Source organism: Sphaeramia orbicularis, chromosome 10, assembly GCF_902148855.1.
Source record: "Sphaeramia orbicularis chromosome 10, fSphaOr1.1, whole genome shotgun sequence".
Taxonomy (NCBI): Eukaryota; Metazoa; Chordata; class Actinopteri; order Kurtiformes; family Apogonidae; genus Sphaeramia; species Sphaeramia orbicularis.
Window position 1 is genome coordinate 18,694,180 of NC_043966.1, and position 27,677 is coordinate 18,721,856.

General features: G+C 38.2%; 3 protein-coding genes and 1 long non-coding RNA gene across 6 annotated transcripts in view; 3 read left to right on the plus strand and 1 right to left on the minus strand.

Moving 5' to 3' along the window:
• The window catches only part of bod1l1 (biorientation of chromosomes in cell division 1-like 1), a 20,019-nt gene extending 18,449 nt beyond the window's left edge, over nucleotides 1-1,570 (plus strand). The window contains exon 30 of the mRNA XM_030145699.1: nucleotides 611-1,570. Within this exon, the coding sequence (XP_030001559.1) occupies nucleotides 611-734 (124 nt within the window). The 3' untranslated portion in view covers nucleotides 735-1,570. The remainder of the gene's footprint in view (nucleotides 1-610) is intronic.
• LOC115427214 (uncharacterized) lies at nucleotides 1,564-11,045 on the minus strand. 2 transcript variants are annotated; one of them, XR_003936452.1, is made up of 4 exons: nucleotides 10,908-11,045; nucleotides 6,903-6,971; nucleotides 5,708-6,163; nucleotides 1,564-5,616 (listed from the first exon to the last, which is right to left on the minus strand). It is a non-coding gene; the product is annotated as an uncharacterized LOC115427214 (long non-coding RNA). The 2 variants fall into 2 exon arrangements; XR_003936453.1 differs by having other exon boundaries at nucleotides 6,852-6,971.
• Nucleotides 11,046-11,446: 401 nt separating this feature from the next.
• Nucleotides 11,447-14,390, plus strand: nkx3-2 (NK3 homeobox 2). Its single transcript, XM_030145700.1, has 2 exons — nucleotides 11,447-12,258; nucleotides 13,187-14,390. Exons 1-2 carry the CDS (start codon nucleotides 11,886-11,888, stop codon nucleotides 13,609-13,611), a joined length of 798 nt encoding a protein of 265 aa, XP_030001560.1. The 5' UTR covers nucleotides 11,447-11,885; the 3' UTR covers nucleotides 13,612-14,390.
• Nucleotides 14,391-19,558: 5,168 nt separating this feature from the next.
• Nucleotides 19,559-27,677, plus strand: part of rab28 (RAB28, member RAS oncogene family) — a 36,379-nt gene continuing 28,260 nt past the window's right edge. For both annotated transcript variants that reach the window (XM_030146183.1, XM_030146184.1), the window contains exons 1-2: nucleotides 19,559-19,999; nucleotides 25,206-25,302. In XM_030146183.1, coding sequence (XP_030002043.1) covers nucleotides 19,925-19,999; nucleotides 25,206-25,302 — 172 coding nt within the window. In that variant the 5' untranslated portion in view covers nucleotides 19,559-19,924. The remainder of the gene's footprint in view (nucleotides 20,000-25,205; nucleotides 25,303-27,677) is intronic.

The window sequence follows — 27,677 nt, forward strand, 5'->3', positions numbered from 1 at the left end:
GTATTAATGAATACAAGTGGCTAACCGGGACAGAGCAGCACGGTCAACAACCTGGAGGGGGTGGGGCCTGAAATGACTCATTTGCATTTAAAGGGCCAGCGCTCAAAACGACCTTTCTGATGTCATTACTCAGAAATAGGGTTGAAGATGGACCTGTGGAGTTGAATTAATGAAGAATTCAGACCCAAGCATAGCATTTACAGTTTATGTACACCACAGGGGAATGTTTTAAAATGCCTAATTCCATTAAAAAAACCCAAATATCACTCCTTTAAAGTGTGTCTCCACCCACCCCTGAGTGTCACAGTGACAGGTTTCAACTAGTTTACTGTTTTACCTTCATACTTTATGTAGTTGTGTTTTACATTAGAGCCTCTACAGACACAGTTTTTGACTTTAGCAGCTCTATGCCTCTTTGAAATCGGCCTCCTGCATACATTTCCTCTAACTCCGGTCCATGTACACATGTCAAATTCCAGTTTTTGTGCATTTACATCTAATCCATAAATGCTGGTTGTTAACTCTTGAATTAACAAAGACAAGTTTTTACAGCACTTAAATATGACACTTGAAGACAGGCTGACACTTGCTCCTTGTTTCCCTCCTGCAGCGGGACGAGGGGCCAGGCAGCAGCGGGGAAGGGGGGCCGTAAACGGGAGGCCAGCCCCCCTGCGGTGCGGACGCGGGGAGGACAGAAATCAGAGGAGCCCCCTTCCAAGAGAGGCAAACGTTAAAAATCTCTGACAGTGGAGCAGCGGTTTGCTCCAACACTGTTTTTTCTGCACTTCATATTCAAGTGAGAAGCCCACATTATAATTGTCAGAGGTCAAAAAGCCTCCAAAGTTAAGTTAGCATGTAGAGTCGTTTCTGCTTCATTGACTGGAAATATTGGAAAGCTCTGGATAGTGTTATACACTTAAGTTGAATCTAAACTTGAGGATCTGAGCAGGAATCCCTCGGAATACCTTCTACTGCACTACGCCCATATGGTTCAAATCAGACTTCATCATTCCTTCATTTTTGCAGTAATGCCCGGTGAACAGAGGATTTCAGGTCAATCAAAGGACTAATGTGTGGTGGAGTCGTGCTTTTAGATAAAGAGGGTGAACTCAAATTAGCTGCCAGTCAGTCAAAGGTTACTGTATCGTATCTCGGTGCTCTAGAGACTGTTTCACCCCTGATACTCCTTCAGATGTTCTGCTGTTTCTGATTTGTAAATTGACACACTTGTACATAGGAGTCACAGTGAAGCGTTTCGGTTTCATTGTAGATTTTAAGATTCGGTATTCATTCTGTGAATGAAAAGAGGCATTTACCTCCATACCTTGTTTTTTTTTGTTTTTGTTTTTTACATTTTTGTTTTTAATACTTTAAATGTACCCTTTTGTCAAATAGCAGTATTGGTGAGCACATGAGCAGCGTCTTTCCTTATGATGTACTGTGCTGTTTTTATAGTCTAAACTAAGATAATATAGTTCTTTTTTTAGAGTTAATGTCTGTAAATTACTTAAACTTTGTTATCCATCTGTCAGTGGAAAGACATTTGTTCCATAAATGCAAATATTCTTAATACTGCGTCCTGTTTTTACTGTTTTTTCACTATGAATTTATGCATTTGCTGGATTATTGGACACTAATGGAATCTGGTTTGGTTTGACATGGGTTGATAAATTAGGAGCAGAATTTAAAACCTTCAAAACCATGTGTAGTTTAATGTCTAGAAAATGGATAACTTGACACTTTTATACATTTCGTTTCCCACTTTAATTTACCTTCTGTTTGTAAGGGCTGAAATCTGTGTTTATGAAAGAATGACGCATCGCCCAGAACAGAATCTGAAGATTTTAGTTATTTACCCCTATTATGTCTCAAACATTATCTCCTGTTTCCCAAATGGATGTGCTGTCTGTAATGTGTAAATAGCCAAAGACATTAGCCAGCCACTTCAGAGCGCAGAAGAGGAGAGGACATTCCTGCCTGCTAATGGAGGATAAAACTGACAAACTAAAAATGAAATATTCCACCATCATTTACACGTTAGGAGGCCTTAATCGCTGCACCTGAACTTACGAGCCGACAGCACGGAGAAGCCTTAACACAAAAAGCCAGAGTTTTCCAACCATTCCTGCGGATTTCTGGGTTTGATTGCTTAAAGGTGCACCTCTCAGGTATTTCCTGGTGCTGCAATCCAAGCCTTAAAATATTAGCCCAACACCTCTCATTTAAAAGTTTGGATCAGCTTTCATTGAGCCACCACGTCTGGCAGACAAACAGCGATCCTTTCAGTCACCGATGCCATTGGACGGGCTCGAGCCGTAGTTTTTTATTGGAGCCATTTTCATTGTAATCCAAAATGATTTTTCTGTGGAGTTTGAGGTGCATTAGATTGATTTACAGGCAGCAGATTTTATGTATGAGGTGCTTAGTTGCTGAACCACATTCAACTCAGCAGGGACTGCACATGAAGAATGAGGTAGAACACGACAACATAACATAACTATCTAAATCTGTCGCTTTTACTGCAACTGCATAAATTCTGACCTGCTTTTAGGAGTTTTATATTTAGTATAATTGAAGGTCTTTCTGTCCAGACTCTGAGGAAAGGAGGTAGAAAGTCAACACGTGGAATAATATAAAACATGACAGATACTTGGATTTTATTTTTTATATTTTACTGAGGAGGGTCAGTTTGAGAGACAAATCCAATCATGAGGAGTTCAATGTAAAAAAAAAGCTATTTCACATGTAAAATCTGTATCAGCTAATATATTTGAGCTGCAGTGATTAGCTATTAAATTAATCAACACTATGTTGATAAGTGGTTCATCAATCTGAATATTTTTTAAAAGTAAAAATTAAATTCTCATATTCCTGTTTCTTTATTTCGATATTTTTTCTACTGTAACAGCAAACAATATTTTTGAGCTCTGGATCAAACAACACATTTAAGGATCATCTTGGACTCTGGGAAACACTGATCTTTTTCTCATTTTCTGACATTTTATAGACGATGAAAATAATCTTAGTGGGAGCCTTATAAATGGAAAACGGTAAAAGAAGTTAAAGAAAGTTAAGAGAATGAGAGACAGTTCAAAATAACATACAGTAGTGGAAAAGTTTTCGGACACCCTTAAAATTTTACAAAATCTCAAATATTACCGTGAAATATTTGTGGAAAAATCTTTGTTTCAAAAGTTGTGGCTGCATTGGACAGACACAAAGAAAAGCAAATTATTTTATTGTTTATTGTTAAGAAAAAATGAAACTAAATTCTTGACAGTTTCAACATATCATGGATGTTTCATTATCTTGTTGAAACATCCAGTTTTGACGTCGACAGAACAGAGTTCGTGCAGAAGGTAGTGTGTGGGTTTGGAGAATGAAACGATACTTGAGTTAAATGACTTGAGAGGGATTTTAATGCAATATCTCACAATGCATGGGGTGTCCAAAAACTTTTTTCCACCACTGTAGTGTTCATACCACTTACATCTGACATGTATAACCCTCAGGTCAACGATTATGTAAAACAGCAACACTTTGTAAAATACTTTTAAAGGCAACCACAGTGTTTCTAGGTTAATAATAGTTGATCATTTTAAGTAATTCCTCATTAAATTTAATGATTTATTGAGCATGTTTTCAGTTTTTAGCAGAACTGGGATGTGACTTTTTCTTTTGCTCCAACAAACTACATTAATAATAATCTAATCCAAGTTAAACCATGATGCAGTTCCAGTATTTAAGTTCAGTTTCAGACCCTGTACGACTGGCGGTGCTGGTTTTAGATTCTGTCTGGATGCACTTCAGCGCTTCTACATTACAGGAAACTCTTAGATACAAGACACCAACAACATAAATGCCTCAAAGCCCTCGTATCTCCCTACTTTTCCTCTTAAGCAGGTCTGCTGGTGGGTAGCAGTTTGCGGCAGGCTGCTGTGGAGAGGTGGTGGTTTCACGCAGCTGTCAGCTGGAGTCGTGGGGCTGTTGGCTTAGAGCGGGGGGGATCCTCGTAGGCCGCTGTTCAGCGTCGCTGCTGGGATGAGGGGGCTCACTCAGTCCCACCGCTGCCACTCTGCACTGGGAGTGGTCTTTCCTCTACTGGGGATTTGGCCAGGCCGACTGGCACTGAATATAATGCTCTCCCATTCAGCCACTCCTCTCATAAGGCATAAAAGTTAACAGGTGTTTAACGTCAGAAGCATTTCATACGAGAGTTATAGAAATAGCCAGCGACAGGCAGGAGGGAGGGGTGGTGGCGTTGACTCTTAAAGAGCTTTTTTTTTCATTCTTCTGCAGTTTTTAAATAGTTTCACAGTTGATTTGAGATCTGGACTGATGCCCGTCATCTAAAACCGCAACAAATACACTTAAAAATGTAGGAATATCCCTGAAACGCAGACTCAAATTGACTGTTTGCTTTATGTCAGAAGTGTGGAGAGCTGAGTTTTCCTAACGATTATTCTGCCTGGTTGGTTTCTTTTACAAACTGGTCTGTTCTGCAAACATCAAACTGTTTACATCTGTTAGAGGGTGAATCAACTCTCTAGGGATAAAAACTATCCATAATTCATTTGATCTGCCCAACACAAAGCCATGGTTTTCTTGTTTTCATACAACACATGTAACATGAACATAAAGGCTTTATTGTCTTTGCATAAACGACCGCATTGACAATGGGTCATTTTAGTCACTTTTCGAGCCTTTTCTTCCCTTGGATGGGAATATGTCACATTGGAGTCTGGAAAATTGGACGCATCATTTTATACACAAAACAGTTGATTTGGATTTGTTATTCAGGGTTCCTGCAGGGTCTCAAAAAGCCTTCAAAATTTTTAATTTATAAATCTGCAGTCAATAAATTTAAAAAGTTTTTACAAGGTATTAAATTTGACATGGTAAGTCATAAGTTATGTTACCATAGACGCGTTCGCTGTGCTGTGTTTAAATGTGTCCAAGCTGCAAAGAAAATAACGTTAGTCGACTCAGTTCTACCTGTTCCAATCTGACAATTTTTATTGAAATTAGGAACCAACTATCACTAACTTTGCAGGCCCTGGTGAGAAATTATTCTGAACAGTGGGAATCAAGGTGTTGTAAATTCTAGGAGTCACAAATTTTTGCCAGTATGGCCGTGAAATGGGCATTAAATTCTGTTCTGAGTAGTTTTTAAAAAAAAATTAACTTGTAGAAACCTGTAGGAACCCTGGTTATTGGAGTCTTAAGTATAAAAGATGAGCAAAGGGGGGGAATCTGAAAAGGCTAGAATTAGGTTATGTTAATATTTGTGCTAAAAAAAATATTTATCTTATCAAATACTTGGAAAGAATGAAGAGAAGTGCTGTACTGGGTTAGGAATTAGTGATGTAAAAGTGAAAAACTGGATGATCTTGACAGATAGAGCTAAATCATATTAATGCTAAAATCTGCTATTATTTATAAATGTGAGCAGTTTTTGTTTTTCTACTTGATTTTTTCACCAAATAGTTGATTATTTCATCATTGGATTCCTTGACTGACTGTTTCAGCTCCACTTTCATCTGCCAAAGTCCAAAGTGCAGAGCTCGTCCCATGAGTCAGAAGTGCAGCTGCAGCCTGTGACGGCCACTTCACCGTCTGAAAAGAAAAGGTCCATAATATCTCAAGAATTTCTTAATGGTCCTTGAAGTTTTCATAACTACATCAACTCGTACTTTCAAAATCTGACCTGAAACCGCTGAAAGGGGTCTGCCGCTTTTGAAGGACGTCTTTATTTAGGCGTGAGCGAAGGAGAAAGGGCCGTCCACGGGACCCTTTAGTCGGCAGCCGGGCCCTTCAGACCTCAGAAGCCTTTCATGATGTGCTTGAGCTCCATGCTTTATCTATTGCGTGCCGGAGGCGTCTGAAAGCTCGTTTGTCAGCACAGCACACCAAAAAATAAACTATAAATCATGTCTGCACTATCTACACAAATTAATTGGACTGTAACAGTGGGCCATCCCCCGCTCAAAGTGCTTCTGCTCCTGTGTCTCCAGTAATGTAGCCACTGGTGAGATGTTTTGAATTGCTTCCAAAAGACGGAGGAACTTCTCTGTGCTTGTCTCTTGGTTCCATTTACTGTATTAAGTGTTCAGTCCCAAGGGCTCTTCCATTTAGTGCTCCATTGCATGCAAGGATAATTTTTCTTTAGGAGAGAAAAAAAAAAAAAAAAGATTTGGAGGGTTCAATCGTAACTTCGGCGACTAAAAGCATACTTAAAGCTGGCAGTAACCCCCCCGTCCCTTCCTCTCCTTCCACTTTCCAGTGTTGAGGTTGATTAAGGGTGCTATCATGGTGGATCTGATATTTGGTAAGTAATACAGAGGACGTTTTGGGAGCATTTATTGCAAATGACTCTTGGCACTGCCCTCTCATGTATTGCTCCATCTGAACACAATTTGGCAGCTATTCTCACATAAGAAGGAGCAGGGGAGGGCATGGCGTGCTATGAGCCTCCTTCTTCATACCAGCACGCAAGAAAAAAATTCAAGACCTGTCATAAACACACCCTGGAGAGGAGGGGAAACAGAGACGTTACCATGGCAACTGCCGTGTTGCTGCATCAGGCGAAATTTCTGTTTGAAACACAAGATTAAAGTTACAAGAGGAGGCAGCAGAAAGGGGGCTTGTGGGTGGGGGCAAACCTATTCCACTGCGCTGTTAGTGTAATATGCCATTAAAGTTTATTTCTTTACTGGAAAGGTGGTGGGAATTTCACCCTTATGTTACAATTTGGGGGGCGGGTAGTAGGGGAATGTAAGAGGGAGAGTAGACAAAGAGTCTGGGGATATTAGGAATTGTCACTGTAGATAGAAAAAGAAGTCAAAATATACCTTTTCCCGGCAAAGTCATTATGTAGTTAATATCTCATCTTTCCATATCACCTTTTTCTATCTGTGCAGGTTCTCTTCCTCACCAGCAGAGGGAGCCCTCCTGTCCTTAAACAGAAACATCTGGTTGGAAAAATTACAAAAAAAAAGTTGTACATATTAAGCAAAATGTCTTTTTACATTTGATTTTTAATCATGTGTTTATATACACATTGTTAGCACTTAAAAACAGGCTGAAAACCACATGACTCCTTGTGTTATTAATGAGAAATTGCTGCTTTTCTTGTTGTAAATTATATTTTGAGTTTTTGTCTATTAGACAACAATAGCAACCACTTATAGTTCAAGGAATATTAAAAGTATTGGATAATTTAATCACAAAATGACAATTTAGAATAAATACAATTTTACTGTTTTGCTGTGACAGACACTTCCTGGGTTATTTAAATCATTTTGTGTCCCCTAATATTGTTTTAATACACTAATAATAATAACTGGATAATGGTGACTGTATTTGTCTTTTTGGTGCTAAAATATTTTCATTTGGCTGCAAATATATGTGTTTTAATGGAAGAATAATTTAATTCAAGAGATTAATTTGCACAAATGCATTAGAATTCCTTGTGCAGTTATTCATCAGAGTCACTAAAAACAAATGCAATAATATCACAATAAGAAAAAAAAAAATCATTCTGGAAGTGGAATTGCTGTTACAGATTCTGAAGGTACCTGTTTGACATCTGTATCTTTGTAAAGTCTCTGTTGTCTGAATGAAAACTGTGCTGATGTTTACATTTCCTGCCACTTTACAGCTACTTACTGCTTATTACTCTTCCTCCTAGTGTGGTTACCAAAACACAGAGTAACATGCAGCTCTGCTCGGCATCACATTGATAGGCACACACTGACTCTGTTAGAGCACTGGCAGGCACATGTATTTATTTTCCATTTTCCCAGAGTGCATGGGTCAGTTTGGCTGGATTTAAGACAAAAAATAACAGCGTAGTGTGAAGAGGAGGAGGAGGAAGGGGTGGTGTTAAATGTTGCTTAGACTTCAATACAAGAGAAAATGGTGTGATGTAGGACAACACTTGTGTCTTGGCCTTGGTTTGGAAGAAGAAGCGTCGACTACAGCAAGCGCAGGGTGGTGAAGATATCCAGACGGTGTCAGTGGTTTTTTTGCTTTTCCCTTTTCCAGTTGTGTTTTCATTGCTTGCGGTGATACAAGCTTTCATCTCCAAGGTTACATCCCGCCCTCAGACAATGCCACATAATTTTAGTCACTAGAATCCAATGCACTTTTTTTACACAGAGAGAGACTGTTAAACCGCACTAAATACACATACACACACATATACATACATATATACATACACACACACACACACACACATATATATATATATATATATATATATATATATATATATAGAGAGAGAGAGAGAGAGTTGTGGAAAAAATTATTAGACCACCCTTGTTTTTTTCAGTGTCTTCATTTTTTTTCTTTATATTTTATTTTTATTTGTTTTATCAACAGACGATACAACACAGAAACTATGGGTCACTGGTTGAACACAAAATATTTAAATGACAGACAGTAGTAATTATGCATTGTTTTGTTTATAATCTAACCATTTTCTCCAGCCCTTCATGAAAATATGTTCCTTGAGCCACAGGTAGTAAGAGTAGATTTCCTCCATCATAGCAGTTTATTTGTTCATTTTAATGCCTGGTACAACTAAAGGTACATTTGTTTGGACAAATATAATGATAACAATAAAAATAGCTCATAGCAGTTTAATTTCAGAGCTGATACCTATCCATTTTCTATGTTTTCTTAGTAATAACCAAAATCACTGAAGTTCTTACATCAATATCTGTGGCATTGTACTGACAAAAACAGTGCTTTTTATGCATTCCATGTTTTCTTTTCTGTCTGTCTTAGTCACATGATACACACAGGAGTTAGTACTTGATTGCATAACCATTGTTTTCGATGACTTCTGATGGTCTAATATTTTTTTCCACGGCTGTATATATATATATACATGTATATATATATATATATATATATATATATATATATATATATATATATATATATATATATATATATATATATATATATAATTGACTTCTAGAAGCAGTTTCAGTCCAAACTTTGCGCTGGAGCAGAACTGGGGTGATGCTGAGAAGCTGTCGACGGGGTTTATGACGGCGACTGAGGCTTAATTTAATTTTAATGAAACGAAAACTGCATTTAGTTCTAAAACGTCCCATCATTTATTTACAATATGCTCTTTATGTCCAAACAGAGGTCCCAGTGTGATGTGACCCCCCAGCCGCACTAGATGTCCAAAAGTCAGCCTGCAGATGTATTTTCAGTGGCCACTAGATGGTATAATCTATGCACGCAACAGGTTTGGACAAGGTGACAGCTGCAGATGAACATCATTACCCAGCTTTAAGTCTGTTTATGTTTACTATATTATTTGCTGAGGTCATCTAAAGTCTGTAATTCAACGCAGACTATAAGAACCGTCACATCAAATGAAGAAGATTTAATTCATTTCATGGATCAATATTTCATTTATTCACATCACCATCGAAGGCCGCTGTGAACAAACATTTACAGGATTATTTTAACTCCGTGTAGGTTAAGTTTTAAGTTAAAGGTAGCAAACAGACCAATAATAATAATAATGAGCCTCATCATGTATTATCTTTAATTTCTTATTTTTAATCTGCGCGCGTTGCGTCAAAATGCGTTTGTGTAGAAAATGTAATAAATTCAGATGCATTAAAGCAAATGGAATAGCATTAAAATAATAAGACAAAAAAAAAGCAGTTAAACTACGACCGTGATATTTGTTCATGTTCTGCACGCTTGGCCTCAGATCTTCTGGTTTTCGATTATGAAGGAATTAAAATAAAACTAGCCAATATATATATATAATTAAAACGACAGATTTATTTTTCAGTAACTAATCATTTTCATATAATAATAATAATAATAATAATAATAATAATAATAATAATAATAATATGTGATTCTTCCTAATCATTATTTTCTATTTATTTAGCTCATTAATATCTTCCTTATACTTGCAATTTAAATGAGTTTATTAAGCATAGCCTGCTTAAATTAATATAACCTGCAAACAATGTCAACTTTAAAGAATAAAAAAATTAAATCTGATCTTATTTACTATAGAATACTTTTCTGTGCATCAATTTTATAAACTCTAAACTGACATAACCAAGTGTTGATAAAATACTTTACATCAACTGCTAAAATACGTCCTCCTCGCTCATTACATGTAATAAAACCTTGCTGTCATTTATGCGTAATTCGCCAAATTGATATTAAGACGCACTGTGGTTTTTATTGGTAAATGTGAAGAGCAGAAAGAGCAGGCGGCATGAAAAACGGCAGAGGTCAACATCCGGATCTAAGGCGACAGATGTTTATCCACTCAGACCCTGAGGCCGAGCTTCATGGTGGCACATTTCATAGTTCATAAAACTGTTCAAACGTGAAATCTTCAACTGTTTTCTGTGCCATTTCTGCGCCTTAGCGAGGAGTAAATCTCAAGGCAAAGACAGCAAACATGTTTTTTTTTTTTTTTTTTTATCTTAAGCTATAAAATATTGGCTTAAAAACAATCCACAAATAAAAATCACCTTTTTAAAAACATGTTTAGTTTCATCATCAAGAGTCAAAGTTGTTCAGTGTCACTTGAACTGAAATGTTCTGGTAAAAGGTTGGTTTAATGTTTAAGGCCGATTGAAGAAACCAAATAACCACGTTCCATTCAACTAAAACCAATAGGATATTAAACACAAGCACATATACATTTTGTCCTGTTGAATAAAAATACTATATGTTGTTTAAAGTCAAAACTAGGTCAAATTACACGTTATAGTTGATGTTTGTCAAATACAGGAACTTGGTTTGGTTTCTGCGCTTTAGCTGAGGCCTACCTGGTCATGGCGACTCATGGCGCAGGCTGCTTTAAAAATGTGCCAAAAAAAAAAAAAAAAAGAATAAATACGCACCTTGGTGACTTTGGCCAATAAATGAAATCTAAACCGTGTGTTGCTGTCAGATCGACGCACAGACTGACCAGTGTCCAAAAAATGTCCCCTGTGAGAAAAAGGCTAACTTTACGCATTACGCACCAGACTCCAAATCAACCTGCGCGGATATTTAAGGGTTAAAATTAAAATATGACATAACCTATGAATTTATTGTCCTCGTGCTGCATTCAGGACACGCAGGGAAAATGGGAGACAAGACAATCCGGATCTGTTTTCGCAAGTTATTCCTGATGACATAGGCTTTTTTTTTTTTTTTTTTTTTTTTAATATACAACCGCAAAGTTTTATACAATGAAAGATAATTTAACTTAATATACAAGTAGTGATATTTGCATAATTTGAGTTTTTTTTTTTTTTTTTTAAGTTCAGCTCCTTGAATTAAACAAATAAGCGATTACGTTATTGCAAACCATGTATTGAGATTAAATAAAGAAAATAAATATACAATTAAAATATAGATGTTTTCTTTAAAATGCATGTCCCTTCAGCCTCCTGTGCGATGGATCAACCTAAGATTTCTCATCACTGAACATTTTTCCCACCCAGCTGAAAGCAGCATGACGTCGTTTACAGTGGCCAATCATAAAAAGGCTCCCCTCCGCTTTGGACCAATGGGAGGCGTCGAGGAATGCCTGTCAGTCACAGGTGAGGGTGGCTGGCAAAAAAAAATTGGGTGAAAAGGGCCAGAGAGTGGAGCGAGTGAGGGCTGATGGTAGAGCTATGCGGAGGAGCAGCATCGCGCCTGCGGATGTAGGACAAACTTTGCACTGCTTCTTTCGTGGGGATGCGTCAAGAAACCAAGACTGGAGGGAAAAGTTGAGAAAGAGCAGAGCGCGGAGGGAGTAGTCTAAAATGTGGATGAACTGACGTTTGCGCCACGATCCGGGCCGGTTAATAATTCAAGTTGAAGACCGAGCAAACTGCGCTTTTTTGAAAATGGCCGTTCGTGGAAACTCGCTGATGCCTTTCTCAATCCAAGCCATCCTGAACAAAAAGGACGACAGCAGACACTTGCCAGATTTGGACATGTGTTTCTCCAAAACGGCGTGCTGGAAAATATTTGGGGAGATGAACGGCGGGTCTAGGAGAGATGATGCGGAGGCGTGTGAGCCCCCGGACCAGAAAAGCTACGATTCGGATTCGGGACTGAGCGATGACAACGACGGCAAAACTCCTGCCGCGTGCAAGTCGGAAAAAGACGGAGACCCTGCATCAGATGTTCCCGAGGAAAGTCTGCAGGAGGAGACAGACCACGAGTCCACAGCTGTAGAAAACACAAAGAGTGACAGTGAACCGAATAATGCAACAGGTAAGAGGGGTGGACTCATGTGCGTCTGCAAAACATTATAGAAAGTGTCTCTGGGTTGATGATCTAAGTCTGAAACCAGAATAACTCAACAAACAGGACGTTGAAAACAGGTCTGTGTTGCATTCAAGAGCCAAACGCCCTTTAATGTCGCTGGAAATGCTGAACTAGTGACCTGATTATGTTATAGATTATTAGGCCTTTTTTTTTTTGCAACAGCTCTGCACCTCCTGTTTACCTTTTACGCACTGGCCTAGATTTACGCACGGATATGAATGGATGCCTTGGCCCACTGTCAAACTTTGTCACATTACTACTATATTCACTAATGTTTACGCAAATACCCATAGAGGAGCTGAGATGCCCATAGTGTTAAAGCATCTCTCGGATTGGAATTATCTAACATTGCACTGAGGTTTTACTTAAAATCTGTAAATGTCACACAGTTGATTGAAGTCTGTAAAAATAGAAACTCCAAACTGCTCTGAATATTAAAGCCTGGAAGTTTGGTCTTAAAATGAATTTATTTGAAAATACTGGATGAAAATGGTGGGGTTTGTTTCCAATATGATGCAAAAAAAAAAAAAAAAAACCCAGAAAATTAGATCAGCCTGCTGTGCGTCCGACACTTTTCACTTTCCTTGTTAATATGCTTGTTTTTATTCTGTATATATATTCATACTTTTCTTTTAAACTGTTTTGCACTATGCACCACTAGAGAGCTGTCTCTTTTAATTTCGTTGTACATATGTATAATTAAAGGCATTCTATTCTATTCTATTCTATTCTATTCTATTCTATTCTATTCTATTCTATTCTATTCTTCTTACAAATCATAGCTGCTGAAGTCAACAGATGTGATTCTAAATGTACTAAAGTGACAAATACAGGTTTTAATTTCCACGATACATGCGTGTTTTCCTTCTTCCAGATTCCAGCACCCTGGATGACAAGAGCCACGACCAGCCTAAACAGCGGAAGAAGCGCTCCAGGGCGGCCTTCTCCCATGCGCAGGTCTTCGAGTTGGAGCGCCGCTTTAACCACCAGCGGTACCTGTCCGGACCGGAGCGGGCGGACCTGGCGGCCTCCCTGAAGCTCACAGAGACTCAGGTCAAGATCTGGTTCCAGAATCGCAGGTACAAGACGAAACGCCGCCAGATGGCCGCAGATCTGATGGCCTCGACCCCGGCGGCGAAGAAGGTGGCGGTGAAAGTTTTGGTCCGGGACGACCAGAGACAGTACAACCCGGGGGAGATCCTGCGGCCCCCGCTGCTCTCCCTCCAGCCGTCCTACTATTACCCGTACGCGTACTGCCTCCCTGCATGGACACTGTCTGCGTGTGCGGGGAATCAGTGAGAACTCAATGACTGTATTTATTCTTTTATTCCTTTGCTCCCAGGAGAAAGAAAAAAAACAAACTTTTTTTTGACAAGAGGAGGAGACCTGAGGGGACTGACATTTACTCAAACCTCATCGCTTTGTCCAGGGGTTCTCCAAATTTTGTGTTGTTTTTTTTTTAACACCTCCATATAGTTCCTAGTCTGCCCTGAAGAACCCCCTTTAAAGCAGACATGTGTCATGGTTTAGGCTGTAATATTCTAAGTGTTCCTCCTTCTAAAAGTCAGTATGTTAACCTCTGGGGAGTGACACAGTTTGAGCATTTAAGTATTCCTGTCTTTGCTGAGGAGCCTTTCGAGAACCTCTGAACGCCCCCGGACCCTCCTGACTTAGAGGACCACCGGTGGTTTTGACTGAAAATGACACCTTATATGTTGGTTTTTATTTGACATGCGCCTTCCTACCTCTGCAGTGATTGGAAATAGGCATATTCCATTGACTCTTCAAATAACTGTGTCTGTTACAGGTTGTGTTTTTTTTTTTTTTTCCTCTTGCTGTGTTTGTAAAAGGTAAGATATTTCAGCACTTTTGAGCATATACGTTACGTTATTTCAAGGTTAAATGCATTATAGTGTGGACATGTACAGGATCAGACTGTAAAGAGGTGGGTTTGTTGTGTTCTTGGTCTGGTCTGACAGTTGATCAGAGGACTGAAAACAGACGAACCTATTGAAATGTACATGTGTTCTCTGTGTTAACTGATTGTAGATCGAAAAAAAATATTAAAACATATCAGGCATTAATATTAGTTGGATGCAGTTTTTAAGAGATTTAATGTTTGGGAGTGGACATTTATGGGGGCGCAAATTAACTTTCATTTTACGGCCGCAAGAAAACACATCAAATCTGACTTATTCTGTGCCATATGTGCGTTAAATGTGGCCTTATCTGACACTTACAAAAAAAAAAAAAAGTACAAATGACCCAATGTTTTTATCCCCTGAATAGAGTATAAACTTAAGAACTATTACACTGGAACCAAACTGGCCAAAACGCACTAACTATAAATTGGTAAATGCGTCTTTTTACGCATGATCGCAGGGTAAAGTCAGTTTTTTTAGATGATTCTTCTTGTCTAATCTCCCCCTCCAAGATGTTATAGCGCTTCATCCGGGCCACTCTTCCCAGACGCACCTGTCAAACAATGATGAATAGCTCTGTGATTTCCGGACAGGGCAAACTGACAGCTACCTTTAGGGCTGAGTGTCAACAAAAGGAGAGGAGTATTCCGAGGTCAAGAAGGCCCATGTCACTGCAGCGCCTAATTTTAAGTCATGGAGAGAGGGGGGGGGGGGGGCGGGGGCGGGGGCGGGGGGGGACGTTCAACAAGCAACTGCCAACCGCCCTTATACTGGGGCTTTGACGGATCAAAAACAATATAGTATTTGTAAAACAAGAAAAGAAAGACTTCAGACTTGGCTTTTCTGTGTGTGACTTACTGGAATTTAAGCGTTCTGGGAGTTTTAGGAGCAAAAAATACTTAGTGAAGGCGGGGTCAGGAGGGAGCTGCCGTACATCAGCCATCTATCTTGGGCCTATAAAACCCCCCAGTCTGTCTGAGGATGCTAAAAAAAAAAACAAAACCAAAAACTACGCCTCATCTGTGCTTTCTTATGTAAGACACTATTACAACAAAATTCTATATATTAAAAGACAGATCCTGAGATGTTCAAGGGTCATCAACTGGAAATCATTTTTGTATTTTGGTACTGAGGGAACTACTTTTACGCACGGCGCTTTTACACACTTTACGCACTGACATCAGTGCATCAGTGTGTTCTCCTTTTTTAACCCTACATGGTAATAAAAACAAAACAAAACAAAAAACCCCAAAACGGCGCCAATGTGTCCTAAAATCTGATCTCCTCGATGCAGGTATATGCCACCAGAGGCCATCTCCAGCGGCAGTGATGCTCCTCATTGGAGCTTAGAGGACTGAGAGGGATACCGAGTAGTGGACCGTCCCACATAACTTCCTTTCATACCTGCATGTGGAGATATCTGATATAGAGCGACATATCGCGGCTCTTTCTCCTTTCAACCTAAGATCGCTGAAATGCAAACACCCTCATCCGTGCATTTTAACCCCATTCCAGTGTCTCCCCGTTATTTTTTTTTTCTCCACAGTTTACGTTTGTGTGTGTTTAGTGCGTGGGAAATACATTCATTAAACAAAACAAGTCAATTCAGATTTAAGGAATTGATAAGCTCCATTACGCACAAACTTCCCATATCCATTTAATTTCTTAAAATCGTGTGTATTTTGTTTGCATAATGTTTAAAATCATTTTAACTCGTTCTGTCCCAAATGAATAAATTTAATATTAGTATTTGGAATATTTTTTATAAAGTGGACATGGTTAAAAAAAAAAAAAAAAAAAAAAAAGACTGCATTATGATTTAACTATCCAGAAATGTGGTTCTTTGGAGTTATTTGTCATTTAAATTGTCTTCTTCCTGCTGTTGAAATGACACATATGCTCTTCTCTTTAATTTTAGCTCTAGACTGATTTCTATAAGTCAAGGACAGTTGAGTCTTGTGCTCTTGACTTTCGGCTGAACAGTAATTATTCTCATTTGCAGAGAAGCCCCCCCCATGTCGGTGTTCAATATCAAGTTACAGTATTGATGATAGAAAATTGGCATTTAATAGACATTATTTGACACGTTATACAGAACGGGGTGTGAACTCGACTCAATAAATGTGGCTTCAGATTTAAGAGTGATTCTGAGCAGCAGCTGTTTACCGTCAGGTGCTCCTGTGCGCATTTGCGTAATTTTGTTGGAGAACAACCGCAGAAAGACGCAGCCTTGACAAACTGAATGGAACTGAAAATGAGTTCTGTTTTGAGTCACCACCAAAAATCAAGCAAAAATGTGCACTTGGCAAATCTTTTATTTCAGAGTTTGGGGTTTTTCTTTCTTTTCTTTTCTTTTTTTTCTTGTCTGGCTCTTTTCGAAGCCATTCTGTTTTTTTTCCTCCATTTTCTCTTTTCAATTACATCTATCTACGCACACCCTTAAATGAAATACGAGTAAAAATCAGTGCAAATGCAAATATTTCACGTGATATCGTTATTTTAAGAATCAAAAACTGTTCATTCAATTTGGAAACTAAATCCGGAGCGCTCATATCTCTTCTATTTTTAGGATTCTATAGATGTGTCATTGTTTTATCTTGGTTGTGTGGAATATGATTTTAGATTTACAAAGAGCATTTTTTAAAACTTATCTGAATTTTGCTTTTAGGAACTATTTTAATGATTCAAAAATACGTTATTTTGCACCGTCGCTCATCACCCTTTTTCATCTTGAACTATGATTTACTTGTTATTCAGACTTTGATGGGCAATTTAATAAACAGGAGCGTTATTTGAACAAAATAAACATAAAAATAAAACATAAATAAAATTAATGCAAAAACTGCTATCAATTTGCATCCAACCTGATTTATTATTACAGGTTATTTCCTTTCATTCGGCTTCATTGCATTTTCCTTAAACAGTTGAATTCTTCTAAAACAAATGGGCTTATATTATAATTAGACAGCATTTGATCCTGTGATCTGAATTCATTAATTGGTGTTAATGTATTTGACACCTGCTCCTTTCCAATTCTTTGTTGCTGAGAGGATCAAATATACTCCCCATTTACGCGATAAGATTACCGGATAATTTTACACTATACAACTTGGAGTGTAATCCAGAGACACTGAAGAACAGAAGAATAATGAAGTGACAGGAGTTTACAAACTACTTCTCCTTTGCTTTAGACTCAGCTGTCCCCGTTTGTGACTCCAACCTTTTAAAACCCCATCACGCTCCATTTTCCTCCACATCCTCCTGTTCAGATGGGAAGCTGTCAATCACACCCTCATAAGCATCTTGGAGTTACTGACCTGACATTCACTGCCACCTGCTTCAAAGTGGCCCAGGTGCAAATTCCTCCACATCCCACATGTTCAGCGACATCCTTCTGCTTCGGTGAAAAAGACGTGTGAAAGACGAGCACCGTGATTCCACCTCTGTTTGTAAAACATCACAGCTTCAATATAGGCTCCAGAGTCGAATATAAGCCTGGAAAAGCAGAAATAAAACGAGTCTAAACTTATTTTGGGATACAATACTTACATAATGTACAGTGAGAATTTAAGCCTTTATGTCCATATCTGTTATGAGTTTTTGAAAGCAAAATTCTCCTGCAGAAAAAGCATTTATTTGACAGGTTTAAATTGATTTTCTGCAAGAACTTTTTATGCCATGATCCACATTGATACACATTGAGTCAATTCAGTATATGATCAAGGAAACAATTATTTTAATTTGTTTAGAAATCATCACCTTATTTTACTTTCTTGAAGAGAGTATAAAGTCATTCACTTTCTAAAACAACTAAAAACACACATAAGGATTAACATTTCTATTTACAATTTGTTCATCTTTTTTCTCTGATGAAAAGTTGTTGAGTCTTACACTAATTTCAGTTAATTTTGAAATGTTACTGACAAATGTCATCCAGACACTACACTGAAATATCCTATTTTGTTAGTTTATCCAAGGCTTAGGTTGAAATTTGTGATTAATAACCACACTTTGCTTGGTAAATGCATCATTGTGACTTGTACAGTAATCAAATTACACAGCTGGTAACATATTCATCTACACTTCAGCAACAGCTCAGCCGTAAATTAAGTAGTGGAAAAAATGAAACAGGTCTGTCTATCTGTGAAGGAGATGGCCCAAGAATAACATTAACCTCAGAAATGTTGATTAACACTGCAGAGTCTGTAATGGCTTAAAGGGAAAAACACTCAACAGAGGCTAAAAGAATTTGTTTGACCTTTTCACATAAAAGACTGTTAAACACCTGAGATCTGTGCTTTCATTCAGACTACCTCCGTCTGTTAGAGGTGTACCTGATCTTTGTGCAGACTATGTGCATACAGTATGTGGAAAAAGGATAGCTCATTAAGACGTCTACTTCAAGACAAGTAAAGGTAGCCTATGGTAATTTTACACTGTTTATAATATTGTAATATTATTAGGTTAAGATGTATATGTTTTAATGGGGAAATAAAATTATTTGTCAAAAGAGAAAGAGAATAAATATAATATTATATAAATTGTATAAAAATGTCTAAAAAGCACATAAAACAAGAGAAATGACTGAAACGTTGTGTAAAGATATTTTAAAACAAGTGTAATATTTCAACACTTCATTTCAACAAATGCAGCTATGCAAGCAACAAAACCTGGAATTTTCATTTTACTTACAATTTCTAAAATACATGTAGCCCATCAATAGTAAAGGACAGAAAACAGAGAAAAGTGATGCACATTCAGACAGAAGTATAGTCTACAAGACCAAAATTAAAGTTGTGGAGGTCAAAAAAGTAAAGCAATGCATGCTGATGTGGATATTAAAGAATGTTATTAGCCTATAAATTATTTATTTGAGGCTAATAATGTTTAACTGTTGTAAAAAGTAAAGTAACTCATGTTGAATGAAACTTTTAAATGTTGTGGGATTATTTTTGATGGTTCTTTCATATGTGAAGTATTTGTTGTATTTACCTTTTAAAATGAAGCTTTTTATCAGTTGGATATTTTAAAAATATGTCAGTCCATCATGTTTTTTATGTGAAATTTGCTTATACATAATGGGCTCATGAGTAAAAGTTAAATAGTTTAAGAAATGGAGTAAAATAATTCCATCTGAAAAGTCACTGAAACAGGAGTGAACAGAGGGGGAAAATAAATATATACTTACATACGCAACGTTCTACTTATACACTTAAGTAAACCAAAAAAACGTGTGATTTTGAGGTGAAAATATTTTGCCGTTTTCTTACTTTTTACGCTTACACTTTGACCTCATTGCCATGGCAACAGGAACGCGTCACACATAGGACGCAACCACACCGGCTGCACTGCTTCCGGTTGTGATCTTCTCTGCAGGGAACTAATTAAATGGGGACACAGATAACATTTGAACCTTGAAGTACCACGCCGTAACCCTAGACTTGTTTTTTCTATCAGTATTTTGCTTGTTTTAACCGTAAACTGACGTACATCAATGTAGCAGCGCGCGCGTGGACCGTGCCAAGCGGAGCAGCAGCGTCAGTGGAGTCAAAATGGCGTCTGTTCGTCCACTCAGCGCTCGTTTAATCCATCTGTGATTACCTTGATAGACACGTACAACAACCTGCGAGTAGCTTTTAGTGTTTCAATTTTCAGTGCTTTATCCGCCAGGGCACTTCTTTTTTATCGTCATGTCGGACTCGGAAGAGGACAGTCAAGATCGGCAGCTTAAAATTGTAGTGATTGGAGACGGTGCTTGTGGGAAGGTGAGACAACGCGTAAACACAGACTATTTTAACATGTTAAACTTCGTAGAGGACAGTCGGGGGAGTCTTATTTCCATATACACACTGTATTTGTATTGTACGACAGTCCAGTCTGTGTGCTGTTTTCACGGTGCACGTCCTGACGCAGCGGTAGCTCCACAGTCACCATGGCGACCGACGCTAATTTAGCTAGCATGGCTAACGGCTAACGATCAAAGCAAGGCGATCTAATGGAATTTATCATCATCGTCGCAGTTACGTTATAACAGTTGAGTTAATTTTCATCTTTTATACCTCATTGCGCCTTTCTTTGCCTTATTTTGTGATCAGTGACTGAACAAATCCACAACAGAAAGACTTCAAACACGCGATTTACCAAATTACAAAGCACATTTGAGTGGATCATCTCCGTAATCTGACGTTATCCCATTGTGATTGTCATAAGTTAGACTGACTTTATTGTCATTTCACACAGTAGGACTCTTCAGACAGTGGCAAAAGCAATCCATGACTATATTACCAGGAATGTGTATGCAGAACAGTAGGAATGATGCTCAGATTTCCAGCATTGGGAGGCAGATTATAACTGTTATTGGTAGGGAGTACAAAAAGTAAAACACAGGGAGACATTTATGAATCAGTAAAGTGTAGTTTGTCAAAACAGTCATAGCTATATACATAGGTCTTTTCTTTATCTTATTTTTCGTATTATACAAAAGTCCTTTTATGTACATATTGTTTATATATATATATATATATATATATATATATATATATCTTGCTGGGCTAAAATTTGGGACCTCGAGTACCAAATTTTGTGCCATCTCATGTGTAAATGTGTGCTGGTATTACAATACTTGAATCTTATAGCTATCCCAAGAGAATAATTCATAAAATTCTATATTTTCTTGCATTACATGTGTTTGTCAGCATGTAGTTCTATCTGTACTTCACAGAAGGAGATGACAATACTCCACAAAGGGGAAATAGTCCCATCAAATGTTGAAACTTTTTTCAGAGATGTTGGATCTCAATTGGCATACAAATTAATAAACACAGCAGTACCTAGTTACCCAAAAAACTGGCAAACCTTCAGCAGTAGATTTAGCTCTAAAACAAAGTCCTCATGTGATCATATGTCTGTGTGATAATTCAGTGATACTTTCCACACAGCCCAAGATAAACACAGCCTACATATTTACTGGATTTTACATAATATAATTTACTAAGTGATTTTGTGTTGGTGCAGGTGCAGATTATTTCTAAATGTAGAGAAGGAAGTTTGTTTCTGACCTTTTACATGGATGCATTTTTAAGACAATGGTTCTGGGGCAGTAACTTTTCTAAGATTCTCAATTGCACTGAAGTTGTATTGAATTAATCCTACTCTCACATGTTGTATAGATAGCAAAGATAAACAAACTTGACACTGTTATGTGTCGCAAACTAAAATTGATGAACCGTTTTTATTCTGTCTTGTAAATTAAATGGCTAGTTGGACAAAGTTGATGAATATCTAGGCTGTTAAAGATAGTATAATGGATTAAAATCTGGCATAAATCCACTGATCTAAACCTATTAAGTCTACCCAGCCTGTAATCCACATTGCATGTGCTCAATGGTGCAGTGAAGAGTTGTAGCTCACGTGTGGTGCTGTCTTCCATTAGATGACACCACAGATTTATGCAGTGAATAAATTATTTGTTGTTTGTCTAATGTGGTTACTTATCAGAAAGTAAATGCTTACATAGCTGGTATGACATCCAAAAAGTTAATGACCTAGGCTAAACACTATATTATCAGAAGTAGGCATACTATTTTCCACTCTACTGCCCATTTGTTAATCTAGCATCTCTGTCCAGCACAGCTCACTTATACAAATAGATTTATTCAGAAATCTCTGCTGCAAAGTGATCCTGTCTTTTGAATTTAACCAAATGCTCTGAGAGCCCTTTGGTGCTGTGGAAAGTGTGTTGTATCGATTTAAATTTTTCATTTAAGAACAGATTATTTCAATGAAATAATTCTTTCAGCTATTTTGAAAAGTTGCAGGTAAATTATGAGTTTCCTTACGGTCTTTACATTTGTCTCCGGGTTACCTTGGGACTGATTCTACTGTTCAGTGGACTAAAACTCTGCACTATACAATATTAGACTGAGTATGACAGATGATAAAGAAAGGCTACAGTTTTCTAAACCTGGCTCTTGGAGCTAGTGGTTGTTTTCCATCAGTGTGCCTCTTCTCTAGGCCAAGGACCCCCGTTTGCATTTGGCTCCAGAATGGCGCCTCATTTGAGAAAATTACACCTGGACTGCCTCTAAAAGAAATGCTGCTTTTTAACCCATTTGAAAGAGTAAAGGTAAATAGGAGTAGGTTCACTATCATAAAGTTATTTTTAAATGTATGAACTGAATGGTACATGTATGTTTCCTCAGTACATTGTCTATTAGCTAAATCCACACAACACTGAAGTGTTTCCAAGGACTTCTGTCAGTACCTTTCAAAACCACTAGACTGAAACATTCAGGATATTCAGTGACATCTTTTAAAGATGCAGATTTACGAAGCCTAACTTACTTACAGCAGAGATTTTTTCCAAGTCGCACTAAACAATCATTTGTAGCAAAGCGAGGAGGTTGTCATGACAGTTTAGCTATGTTTCTTCTTCACTGCATCTCAAATCCCTGAATGAATGAGTGTGAATTTAAGGCAGGGACGTCAAGTGCTTTTCAGTTGTACACATCCCCTTTCGTAACTAATCTCTCCTTCCTCTGGGAGAAAGAAAATGAATGTAGCAGTAACGCTGAGACCCAAAGAGAAAAATGAATGTTCTCATTCTGGAAAGTCGACATTTTCTTTTTGGTGCTGGGGGGTGGAGGGGTGCACAGAACACACACACAACTCAGTTCCCAGTAGATACGCTACATTAATAACCCTCCTCACACTGCTGCCAGGTGTCAGCTCGTCACTGTCTGAATGACTTACCTGGTTGTCTGTTTTGGGCAGAAAACAGGAGCCCTGCCCCCCATTTTGAGTAGGCACCACTGACTGACATCTTGAATGCCGTTTCCCCCCTTATTAATGTCAATTTGCTCAGCAAATTGCAATCGGATCAGTTTTTCTTGGACAGCAGTTTCAGTGGTATTTTTGCTTGTGGTTGGTTGTCCATTCAGAAATATAGGGAGATGTGGGAAGGCTTGTCCACCTGAACGAGATGTTTTTAAAATATGGACTGTAACATTTAGCCAGGCTCTTAAAGGTCTGTGCTGTCCTTACATACAGGTCTATTTTTCAACCTGACTTACAGTATAACTCAGTCAGTTTCTCTGAATATTTGCTGCTCTGCGTCCCATAAGGTGAAAAAAGACTTTAAGTAGAGTAATTGATGCTGTATCCCAGTAATATTCTTTATAATCACAGTCTTTATTTCACCATTAATCAAAATCAGAACATTTTAATCTGCCATAATTGAGCAGCAGTTCACTACATTTCCCATCTGAGTTGCATCACATGAACACAGACGGCTCGCCATTTTTTCCTCTCTCCCTAGTTTCTTGTTTCAGTAGAACTTCCCCCATTTCCCGGCATTGGTATCATTGGTGACCCTGTGCTGTTCTCTGTTGGAGTGTCAGGATTACGCCAGCTTTTACATTCGCTGGTTAGTTCCAATTGTACGGTGGAAAAAAAGGACTACACTGAGGGAGGAGAGCCAAGCTACTGGAATGCCAAGACAAATGGCCGACTAGGCCAAAGTGAGCATGTGGAATAAATTTTTGCTGTCCGAACCTGTTATTCTTGTGTTGTCAGTGATTGTTTGGGCTACTTAAATGGCTGATTTTCTCCTTGTTGCGTCAGTCACCTCTGGTAATTTTTCAGTCACTCTTGAGTTTGTGACATGCTCCTTGGGTTGAGATGTAAAAAGTCTGGGGGCTTGTGAACTTCCAAAAGAATTAGGTGAAAAGAAAAAACAATGGCAGTACCTCCAAGGATTAATAAAGACATTGGGTGAAGACCAGAATTAAATGTGTTTAGTGTGCTTTTCTGAGATGGGATAAAGACCTGATCTTCATGTTAAATTATAGAGGCTTTGAGTAAATTTTGATAAGGATTTATTGAAAAATCTGAAAAATATCTGAATGAAATCCACTTTTATTTGACCAGAACTAAACCTTTTGAGCATAAATGGAGGCAGATAAGGGCATTGGCTTAAGTGAAAGCTTAGTGGATTGAAAGAAAGAAGCTAGTTTTAAATCCTCTAACCCTTGGTGATTGTCAAGTATCACATTAAAATGCATTTGCTGCCACATGAACACTCAGGGAATCCCATCGCTTCACTTCTCTGTTGTATTTATGTAAGCACACTGCTCTAAAGATAGCTAATAGACATTCAGCACTTCATTTTTTTTTCCAGTCCTCATCCATCAAAATGAATTAAACTTGGCATGTCAAGGCCTACGCTATGAATTCCCATGGATTTCAGGAGAGCCCCTAACATGCTATTTTTTTCCCCCTCAAACACAACAGTGACAGTGATGGAGGCTTTATAATTTGTGGCAATTATTAGGTCTGCAGTCTGGAGACATGACACATACTCCGGCACCTGTTTTTGTAATTCACATTGATTTTCACTGTCACTACTGTGGCTGAGTGGTGAGACAGCAGAGCAGGCAGACAATTACATCAGCGTACCTTCAAGTCAATCATGAAGCATTTGAAGGTGCTTAAAATGGATTTGAACTGATGAAATTAATGGTCTGCACATTTACATTGCTAAGAATTATGTTTGTGGGGAAAAAATACCATATGATGCTTTAGAGAAAATATATAAAGTGAAAAATTCTCAAAAGGTTAGTTTGGCATTTGGTCAGAATGAATTGAGTTTTTCTATGTTGTGGAACCTGTCCAGTAGTTCTACACACCACTTTTTCAGGAAGTGCTTTAATATACTGTATATTTTTCCTGGAAGGAGTTTTGCAGCATCTTGCAATTTTCTGTTGACTGCCCTGATTTTGCTTTATTTTTATGTTGAACTTGTGTGCGTTCATATTATTTATAAGAAAACCGACTCAAAGCACCTCCTTCACTGTTACACTGCGCTTCTTAAAATACTTAAACGCTCCATGTGACACATTTTCAGCTCTGTTGATTGCTCTAAGTTTTCTGGCACTCATTCTCCATGTCTCTCCCTTTGTCTCTCTGTTTTAGACATCACTCGCCACCAGGTTTGCACAGGAGGCCTTTGGGAAGCAATACAAACAAACCATCGGTCTGGATTTTTTTCTGAAGAGAATAAGCCTTCCAGGTGAGACACCTTCATAATCTTTAGGAGTGCTTACTTGTTCTGGGAATCATTGTGGACATTGTGTTGCTCAAGCACGTAGCGACAGACTGTAAACATGTTATTTCGCTGTAATACTCTGTATATACTGTATATTTCACAGATTGACATAACTTTTATACTATAGGGCCAATGTTAATATTCTAGATGCTTGTGTTTAAAGTACAAAAGGACCTTTTGTTCCACCACAGAAATATTTCTCATATTTTCTGGTGCCATTCATATTTTTGTGCCTTTCCATTTACTGCCAGAGTTTAAGTTTATTCTTCAGGTTAACTCTGGAGCTGAATGTGTCTTTTCTGGTACTTCCTCATTGTAGAGTGTCTGCCACTTCTCAGGCTTATTCACTCTGAAGGCTCTTCTCTCCAGAGCAAACAGCACACTTTTTTTTTGACTTCACAAGGCCAATGGACAGCTTATGTCCAAATGGGCGAGCCTTACTCATAATTCTGTGGGCACAGTACAGAGTAAATACATTAACATTTTATATTCATATCACTGATCCCCAGGTTCAACTGATCTTTGTGCTGCACCACATAAAACATTCATGTTCTTATTTGTTTATGTTGAACCCGCAGAAATAAAGCCACACTCTGTATCCCCTTAGATCTGTAAAATAAATGTTTATTGACTAATGCTATATTTAGACGAAAGCACTCCAAATCTGCTTCCTACCATGTGAAATGGGGATTTTCAGCGTTTTAAATGGTATTTCCAAAACCCTGCCAAGGCCTAAGCCTCCAGAAATCTGCAAAGTGCCTCTATTCTTTCATTACTAATAAAACAACATTAAGCAAGGGCAAATTAAGTGCTAAAAGTAAAAGTTATGCTGATTTGTGAGTTGGCTGAAGGACACTATTTTGATTTTGTGTCAGTTTCAGCTTATGAGACTTAGGAGAACTAAACCCCCAAAAATGTTGCGGTGGAGTCAGAATGAAAAGAGCCAACCATAAGCACATGCTGGGTTCACCTCCTAATGCGAACTCGAACAAATGCTGCTAATCGTATGACTGACGAGAGTTAGGTTTATTTCCTGAAGAAATACTGATCTTCTGAGTGTTAAACTGTAACCTTTGTTCACATATAGCCTACATTTGTCTATATCATTAGAGCGCAACAACACTGGCTCAACACAGGAGTTGTTAAATGGCCCATTTTCTGGGGAATTGGGTGTTGATGAGCTGATGAAGAGGAGGGTGGCTATGCGAGCTGGGTGGTCTCAAACTTCGTTAGGACCCCCACCCTGCCTTGTATTGGAGCGGTTGTGTGGCTCTCCAGGTCTCTATGGGGCTGTAAGGATCTTTTGCAGCAGGGGGGAGAGTAGCATATAGCCAGCGTTGGCCCCTCTCACCATGAAGGCCCGGCTTGTCAAACTTAATGTACATTTTCCAACGCAGCAGAGAGGTGAGGCGAGGCCGACTGGCACACAACAGCCTTCTCTGTGTGTGCTTTTTATAACAATACCTCTTCCAGATGTCTCTGCCAAACCAATGAGGTACAGGCGGTAAAAGAGATTGACATGAGGTGAAATTAACTTGATAAATTCTTTCAGACTTGAATTTTTCGGAAGCTGGTCCGTCTGTGTCAGCGCCATGTCACTCTGGGCAGATGAGTTTTATACTAAGACACATTTTCTCCAGTTTTAGTATCAATTCATGGGTTTTGGTGTGGTTTAAATCTCCGCACATGTCTGTCTGTGTGCATGCCTGTCACTATAACGTCACCTAAGACCTCATGTATCACTGTCACAACATTCACCCAGGTTTTCTTTAACTGATATTAAATACAATGCAGTGTTATCACAAGTCACAACTAGACGCACATGATCTAAGACATGGCTGTTAACTTGAGCTGATGTCAGGCAGCTATTGTGCAAAAAAAAACTGTACTTGTATAGTATGAGGGTGCAGTAAGTGCATTTGGTTTTCACATATTTGATAAGACCATACTCTAACCACTTCAGTAACTCATTATTAAGATGTGCAGCATTGATGTGCACTACAGTGCTGTGTGTGCGCTGCAACTTTTGGAAGAAACTATTTCAGTAGTAAAAAGGGGTTTGTGAGGTATGATGATATGCCTAAAATAGTCATTATTGTTGTTATTATTATTATTATTATTATTATTAAGAATGGCAAAAATCCAGGTTGTTTGCAGAAGGTTTAGGGACTTTGATGATTTTTATATTTCTATTTGACTATAAACAATGAATTTTTGCATAATGCGGGATGTATATTATTGTAGTATTTAGGACAAAGCTCAAAAAACAGTGAGAAAATCAGCTCAACCCACAATTCCAGTATTGTAAATGATAAAAGTCCTACTTTTCAGAGCTTATT